The sequence below is a fragment of the Anastrepha obliqua genome, chromosome 6 (genome assembly GCF_027943255.1).
Source record: "Anastrepha obliqua isolate idAnaObli1 chromosome 6, idAnaObli1_1.0, whole genome shotgun sequence".
NCBI classification, from domain to species: Eukaryota; Metazoa; Arthropoda; class Insecta; order Diptera; family Tephritidae; genus Anastrepha; species Anastrepha obliqua.
Genome location: NC_072897.1, coordinates 32,327,063 through 32,336,163, shown reverse-complemented (window position 1 = coordinate 32,336,163; position 9,101 = coordinate 32,327,063). Strand labels below are relative to the sequence as shown.

Below are 9,101 nucleotides of genomic sequence, written 5' to 3'. Positions count from 1 at the left end.
ACCCCGTTTTTGGAGGTCTGGAGAGTGCGTCGGCAACTACGTCGGCAACTACGTCGGTTTTTCCGGGTTTGTACTTGAGTTCATAATTGTACTCTTCAAGGATACATTTCCACCTTTTCATTTTCGCGCTGTTGTTTTTATTTCTCAATGCAAACGTCAAAGGTTGGTGATCCGTAAATATTACTACTTTTGGTGAACCATATAAGTGATTTCTAAACGTATTAAGTGCTCATATTAATGCCAGCATTTCCTTTTCTTTTGCGGCGTAATTCTCCTCTGCTTTGCTTAACGAGCGTGAAATATATATGCGTAGTTAGATGCGCCAGTGGTGAGGTGAAAGTCCTGTTTAAAGTTTGGGTGTGCCAATACTACTTCTTGTGAAGCAAGATAAAATTTTATTTTGTTGAAGGCTTGTATTGCTGCGCTATCAAATTTAAATTCGTTTTTTTTTTAGATGCGTTTTTGGACACGCGTCCATCCTCCCCTCTTAAGAGCGAAGTCAGGGGTTTCGCTAGTTTAGCGTAATCATCGATGAAGGGGCGATAGTATCCTGAAAGTCCAAGAAAAGTTCTTAAATCTTTCAAATTTGTTGGACATGGTAAATTTCCAGTCGCTTCAACTTTAGAAGGATTTATCTTAATGCCATTTGGTGAAATAACGAAGCCTAGAAATTCGACTTCTTTTCGAAAAAATTCGCATTTGTCCAGTTGCACTTTCATATTTGCGTTTTCGAGGGTACGAAAGACCTTTTCAATATTTTGGACGTGCGTTTCTCCGTTTTCACCAAACACAATTATGTCGTCAATATAGACGTAACAAATTTTCACAAAGTGCTCCCTTAGAATATCAACTAAGGCTCGCTGGAAAATAGAGGGCGCATTTTCAGCCCAAATGGGAGTCGTGTAAACTCGTATTTGCCATTATTGACAGAAAAGGCTGTTTTATCTATATCGAATTCCTCTAAGGGGATTTGGTGGAATCCACTTTTTTTAAGTCAGGTAAAGAGAAATATTTATTATTTCCCAATTGCGGGATAATCTCATTTATTTCAGGTATTGGATGTCTGTCGGTTATGGTAACATTGTTTAATTTCGTATAATCAATTACTAGCCTGAATTTTCTTTGTCCTGACGCGTCTAATTTTTTCGGAACTACCCATACAGGAGAATTGTAGGGGGAACGCGATGGCCTTATTATGCCATCTTCTAGCAGTCATTGAATTTCGTTGTTCACAAATTCTCTCATCCCTACAGGATAAGGGTAAAATTTTGTGTACACCGGAGTGTCCGAAGAAGTCCTTATCCCGCGCGTAGATGCGTGTAAACGCTTTGATAGAACTCATGAATAGTTCCATTTCCTTGGATCAAAGACGTTAATTGACATTCAAGGGTGGTGACATCTCTCTTGTCGGCATAGTATAGAGTAAGGCATCTGGATATTGCCTTCCAGTCTAAGGGAGTGCTGTACGACTCCAATGCTATGTCGGCATTACCAACAATTTTGTTCCGGACAACGGACAGGATTCCGTAGAATTTTGGGGTACCTCTAAGGGATTCGTAAATTTTTAACACTCTGTCTACACTTTTTTTCCAGGAACGAACTCTCCTGGGTTCCCAGTGAATTCTCACAGGCTGCGGACTATATCCGGTATTTTATCTAAATCCGAAAGTTGTCCTCGATGTTCTGATCTTATCGTTTCGTCCGTCGCGTTTGTCAAGTTGGAGTTGGGATGTAGTATCGACTGTAGGTGCTGCCGTCCTTCTTCCCTAATTACCCTTGTCACAATGGTAGTTTTCAATTGCTCTAGTTCGGGATTGTTGTTCACAACTGGTCTATAAGAATTTGGAGCAGATGGCGGGGGCTTGGGAACGTGGGTTTGAGAGGATACTTGGACGTATCATTTTGTTTAGTTCGATTAATATAGTTTTTTTTTTGAAAAATTCTAAATTTGATTTACTTAATTTTTTTATTATTAGAGTTATTATTTTATTAATTACAAAGCTGGAGGGTCCCCCCAAAGGTGGTGAATCGCAGCTGTATTTCGTTATTGGCTGTACAAGCCGTATGTTATTTTTAAGTTATATTAATATTACTCCTTTTAGGAAGGAGGGCTTTTCTACTCTGGAGGATCCCTGGTGTTGGGAGTCGCAGAGTTAAGCTATGTTGTATCTGTAATTTGGTATGTTATTGGATGTACAAGTCGTCTTTAAATTTTTCACGTTTTAAATATTTTGTTTGGTTATGCAGAAAGCAGCGCAGTCAGCGCAACCAACATAAACGATGCACTTGCCCTCTCTCATGCACTCTAACACCTGTATGTACATATACACAAACTTTTGTAAATTGCTCTGCGCAGCAATCAAAGCAAGTATATATCTACGCCCAACTGCAGGGCAAAGTCAGTCGCAATTGGATCGTATACCACGTCGCGCAGATTAATTCGAGGCGCCGTGCCGTAATTTTCTATTTACCTTAACTTCGAATATATGTATATATATATGTATATAAAATAAATTGTATTTTTCGGAATAGCGTGTTTTTCTTTTCGTTGAAAGAACAGTTAACGAAAATGCTCGTTGACTACACATTTTGGTGACCCCGACGTGATCGCGATTAATATAATCCTATTTAAATTCTCGTGGAATAAATCTATTGAAATAAATAAAACAAAAATAGTTGAAATAAATAAAATAAAAAATACAGTTGAAACAAATAAAAAAAAAAAAAAATACAGTTGAAATAAATAAAGCAAAATACAGTTGAAGTACAGAAGCACACGTACATAACTAAAGTAGCATATGTACGAACTTAAAAAAACAATAAAAACTCTATTTTCATACGGTATTCCGGTAGTTTTATCTTCCAACGGTATATCCCGCTAACTTCAACCTGCTCATACCGCTAACCTCAAACGGTATATACTGCTAACTTCAACCCGCGCATAAAATTTTAATATATATAGTATAAATATATTATTTTTCGTTAATACGTTTTTAATATTTTGTATGATGGCAACAAACGAAGCTTCTCGGTTGTCACCTGAGGATATGGTGATTTTTTACAAACGTAAGGCGCAATCAATTTATGCACAAGCGCAATCGATTGAACGGGCAATCGAAGGCGAAAAAATTAATTCATTCACCGAAGTAGATTTAAAGGTACGGTTGGAGTGCCTCGAACATATTTCCAGCACGTTTAACTTGGCTCATGACAGCTTAGAGGAGCTCAATTTTGACGAAATCGGCGGAGCTCTGCGTTCAAATTTTGAAGAGCTACTCCTTTTACTTCGGTGTCGTATACGGCGTGAGATTCATAAACGTCAATCTCAAATGCCATCCTGTTCAACCATGCGGCACGATCCGGTTTTGGAAGGGCAAACAGTTGTTTTGCAAAGTCGACCACGTTTGCCTGAGCTCAGACTGCCTACATTCAGTGGAGGATATACGGAATACACAGATTTCTTTTCCTTGTTTTCAACCGTTATAGACAAGGATCCGGACCTCACGGATGTCGAGAAGTTGCAGCACCTGCGTTCAAATCTGAAGGGACCAGCTCTGGATGCAATTCGTTCGTTGGAGATGAGTGGCAACAACTACTCTGTGGCTCTAGATTTGCTTAACAAAAGATTCAATAATAAGCGTCTTATTTTTCAGGCACACATCACTGAGATTATGGGCATCAAAAAGGTGGACACTTCTTCAGCGGTGAAGCTTCGTGAATTATCCGACAAGGTAAATGCAAACCTGCGCGCCCTACGCACCATGGGGACTTCGGAGCAAATAGCGGGGTGTATAATCGTACACACTCTTCTGCAAAAAGTCGACAGTATCACGCAGGCAAATTGGGAGGAAGCTGCGCCGTTAGATCTCATACCCTCATGGGAGCAGTTTACAAGTTTCCTGGAGAAGCGTTGTCAAAGGCTGGAGAATGTAGAACATTCCATGGCAGCGTATACTCGTGGCTCTCAGGTGGGAAAAAATAGTGGAACTATTAACCATGGTAGAAAATCATTTATTGCTACTAACAATACAAACAATTCAACCAATGGCTGTGTTTTTTGCGACAACACAGACCATGCTGTATATTCATGCACCCCTTTTTTAAATTTATCTCCACAACTCCGTCTTAAGGAGGTCAAAAGGCTTGCCTTGTGTTTAAACTGCCTCAGAAAAGGCCATCAGCTTCGAACGTGCAATGCTGGTCTATGTCGTACGTGTGGATCCAAGCACCACAGTCTGCTACATATCGACTCCTCTTCTTCACTAATGTCGTCACAAGGTCCTGCATCTTCAGTGCAAGCATCCTCCCAATTAGCACCTCCAAACACCTCTAAGCTTGTTTCAACTTCAGTCGCACACCACACCTTGGCTGCAATCTCACGAACAACGTCAATTGTCACATCTGCTCAGAATCTCAGTCCTGATGTTGTGCTTCTAGCCACTGCTGTCATCAACGTTAAGAACAGCGCAGGTACATGGGTACCATGTCGTGCACTGCTCGACTCAGGGTCGCAGTTGCATATTATTACGTCTCGTCTTGCTCATCAACTGCAGTTGCGAAAAACCAAGTCATCCACCTACGTATCGGGTCTTGGTAATGCAAACTTCGCCTCTGATGGTTTGACTGTCAATATTAATATTCAGTCTCAAAACTCAGAGTACTCTACCTGCATTACAGCGTTGGTTGCTCCTAACATAACGGACAATCAACCCTCTTTTACTTTGGATATTTCTAAATGGAAAATACCGTCGAACATTTGTTTAGCAGATCGAGGTTTTTTCAAGTCGCAACGAATAGACATGCTTATTGGAGCCAGCCTCTTCTATGATCTCTTATGCATTGGACAAATAAAGTTAGCTCACGGTCTACCGTGCCTACAGAAAACTAGGTTAGGATGGGTTGTAACAGGTGGTGAATCGCAGCGGCAAAGGGGAGCGATATTGGCCGCACAGTCATCACTTGACATAGGTTACGAATCCAATGTTCAAATCGATCAACTAGTACGTAGATTTTGGGAGGTTGAAAGTTGCTGTGAATCTGTCGCCACATACTCCAAGGAAGAGTTCGACTGCGAGGCGCATTTTAAGGCCAATTATTTGCGTTTGTCTACAGGGAACTATTCGGTCCGGCTACCAGCAAAATTTAATATTGACCTCTTGGGTGACTCTTATCAACAAGCGTTTCGTCGTTTTCTTAATCTAGAGCGAAAATTGGACCGCCACCCACAGCGGAAGGCCCAATATGCAGCATTCATACGGGAGTATTTGAATTTAGGACATATGTCACTGGTTACTAAAAACAATCTGCGGTATTGCAAATACTTTCTGCCACACCACTGTGTTTTGAAGGAAGAGAGCACAACTACAAAACTCCGCGTTGTATTCGATGGCTCTGCGGCTTCATCTTCTGGATACTCGTTGAACGACTTGCTTATGACAGGACCCACCATCCAACCTAAGCTGTTCAACACATTGCTTCGGTTTAGAACCTTTCCAATCGCTTTGACGGGTGACATATGTAAGATGTATCGTTGTGTACGAGTCTCAGAGCCCGATAGTTATCTGCAGTGCATCTTGTGGCGTGACTCCCCACAGCAGCCGGTCAACGTCTTTAAACTTGACACAGTCACTTATGGTACAAGACCAGCTTCATTCCTCTCAATTCGTTCGATGCACCAGTTAGCCATTGATGAACAAACTGTCTACCCCATAGGCTCAAAAATATTAAAGCGCGATTTTTATGTCGATGATCTTATTACAGGCGGTGAGTCCATTCAAGAAGTCAAGGAAATTATGAGTCAAACTACAAAGCTGCTGGCAAAAGGAGGATTCAAGTTAAGAAAGTGGTGCTCCAATAATACTGAATTGTTGCAGACGATACCACCTGATGATCGAGAAACACTACTTAAGTTCGACGATGGAAGCGATATAACTAAAACACTCGGTTTAACTTGGGATCCTGCATCAGATTACCTATTGTTCGCGTTCTCACCAATGCAGCCTTCATCAAAACATTGCAAGCGGTCCATTTTGTCAACTATTGCTCGTTTTTATGACCCACTCGGTCTCATCGGCCCTATTATTTCGAAGGCCAAAATCTTTCTTCAACAAATCTGGAAAGAAAGGCTTGACTGGGATGAAAGTTTGCCTTCATCACTACATTCATCGTGGCTTAGTTTGTGTGCAGATTTTGGCCGCATACCGCAAATAAAGTTTCCCCGTTTGTCAATCCAGCAGAATGGCGCCTATGAAATTCATGGTTTTAGTGACGCCAGCATCGAAGCATACGGAGCTTGTCTTTACGTCGTGTCAGTCAGTCAAGGAAGAAACCAGGCGCAACTGCTATGTTCAAAATCTCGTGTAGCGCCCTTAAAAACTCTTACGGTTCCAAGGCTGGAGTTGTGCGGTGCCTCCCTGTTGGCGCAACTCATGCATGAAATAGCTCAAATGAAACTTTTCTCGTGTCGATATTATTGTTGGTCTGATTCGGCGGTGGTGTTATCCTGGATCCGCGACGAACCTTCAAGATTTCAAATCTTTACAGCTAATCGCATAGCCACTATACAGGAGTTGACTGCGGGTATGGAATGGCGCTACGTTCCTACGAAGTTTAACCCAGCTGATATTTTATCCAGAGGTGCAACCTCTAACGACCTCATTAACTCATCTCTATGGCTGCATGGACCGGATTTTTTAGCTCAAGATAAAAACAATTGGCCAAAGCCTTGCAGTCAAGTCAGTCAACTTCCAGAAATGCGCAAAAGGGTGTTATTTGCGACATCTGAGTACGTCGACATAACACTCAGGTGTAAATTCATAAATTCATTTGAAAAATTACAGCATGTCTTTGGTTACATTTATAAGTTCCAAAATCGCTTGTGGCTTTCTGGATTGACTGTTGATTGCATACGCCGTGGCACAAAACTACTCCTGCGCACCATCCAAAGGCTTCACTTCAAAGAGGATCTCAAATTCCTTCAAGCCGGTCAAGGTGTGAAGGCATCTAGTTGCATTGCGTCGCTCTCACCGTTCATCGATAGTTGTGGATTGCTTCGTGTGGGTGGACGACTGAAAAATTCAGCTCTCGACTTCGAGGCGCAGCATCCAGTCATACTGCCGAGGCGTCATCCTGTCACTCAGGCAATCATTATGCATTTTCATAGGCGCAATTTGCACGCGGGTCCTCGTTCCCTACTAGCATACATTCGGCTGCAGTATTGGCCTATTGGCGGACGAAAAACTGTTTCGAACGTTGTCAGCAAATGCACTCTATGCTTTCGAGCTAAACCGCACTTAGCGGAACATATTATGGCTGATCTTCCGGAAGATAGGGTAAACTCATCTTATGCATTTATGGTCACAGGCGTCGATTATTGTGGACCATTCCATTATAAAAACGAAATACGCAACAAGCAGCCCATAAAATGTTACATTTGCATATTCATATGTTTCGCCACGAAAGCTGTGCACTTGGAGCTCGTAGCAGACTTATCAACGAAGGCATTCTTAAATGCACTAAAGCGGTTCATCCTAACGCGTTGTCGCCCCACTCGTATATGGTCGGACAACGCAACCAACTTTGTGGGCGCTAAGAATGAGATGGCAGAATTAAAACGTTTATTCCTGAGCGATAATCATGTGCAAGCAGTTCATGAATTTTGTCTAGCCAATACCATAGAATGGCATTTCATTCCACCTCGCTCTCCACACTTTGGTGGGCTTTGGGAAGCGGCCGTTAAAACTGCGAAATATCATTTTCATCGCTCGGTGGGCTCGTCATTATTAAACTTCGATGAACTGCGCACACTTATTTGCCACATAGCGGCAATTATTAACTCAAGACCTTTGTTTCCACTTTCAGAGAATCCGGCTGATTTAGACGTTCTAACTCCAGCTCACTTCATTGGCACTGCTCCTATCTCTACTTACGTTGAACCAGATGTCACGAAGATTAACTTTAATCGTTTGGATCAATGGCAGCGCGTATCATACTACCAGCAGATATTTTGGGCACGTTGGCGTGAGGAGTACTTAACTACCTTGCAGCAGCGCTCAAAGTGGCGCACACAGAATTTCGAACTCTGCATCAACGACATAGTTTTAGTAAAGGACGAAAATCTGCCTCCTCTCAAGTGGCCCCTAGCAAGAGTCACTGAACTAATATATGGATCAGATCGTGTGGCACGTGTCGCTGTACTAAAGACTGCAAATGGAGTCATCCGAAGAGCCGTCCGAAAGCTATGCCCATTGCCAAAACAGGATGAGGTTGAAAGCCCGAGTCTTCCAACGGGGGGAGGATGTTTGGTTATGCAGAAAGCAGCGCAGTCAGCGCAACCAACATAAACGATGCACTTGCCCTCTCTCATGCACTCTAACACCTGTATGTACACTCGTCAGAAAAAGTTAACGTACACTGCATGCATTCATTAAAAAAGTATAAAAAATGTATTTATATTTGGATTGAATAAAAAAAATTTGTACTTTATTTACAGGTTAGAGTTCAGTCATTTAGCACAAGATGATTTAAAAAGCATAAATTTAAATTCAGTTTCAAAGTAATAATAAAAACAAAAATCATATGAAAAATACTTCAGAAAAAGTTAACGTACACTGTACATAACTTTAAAATAAAAATTAGTAAATAAAATAATAAAACTTATTAATAGCTTGTAGGGTATCCCCTACGTCTTATAACTTCTGCTAAACGTTTTGGCATAGATTTGACCAACTTTGACGTTTCCTCTGACGTAATTTTGCCCCATTCTTCAGTAATTACGTCCTTCAGCATTGTTTTTGAGGTTATGTTATGCTGCCGAATCTTTCGTTCTAATAAATCCCAAAGATGCTCAATAGGATTGAGATCTGGTGATTGTGGAGGTGTATGCAATTGTTTGGGTACATTATACAGGAGCCAGAGCTTAACTATTTCTGCAGTGTGCTTAGGGTCGTTATCTTGTTGGAACACAAATCCGTTCTCTAAGCCTATTTTGGTAGCACTCTGCCTCAAGTTCGATTTCAGAATATCCAAATATCTGTACTTATCCATAGTTGATTCTATAAATTCAATATTACCCACTCCGTTATATGCCATACACCCCCATA

At 41.4% G+C, this 9,101-nt stretch overlaps 1 protein-coding gene across 1 annotated transcript; it reads left to right on the top strand.

The window, feature by feature from the left end:
• The first annotated feature begins 3,008 nt into the window (after positions 1-3,008).
• LOC129250310 (uncharacterized) lies at positions 3,009-8,342 on the top strand. Its single transcript, XM_054889944.1, has one exon. It carries the CDS (start codon positions 3,009-3,011, stop codon positions 8,340-8,342), a length of 5,334 nt encoding a protein of 1,777 aa, XP_054745919.1.
• The last annotated feature ends 759 nt before the right edge of the window (positions 8,343-9,101 follow it).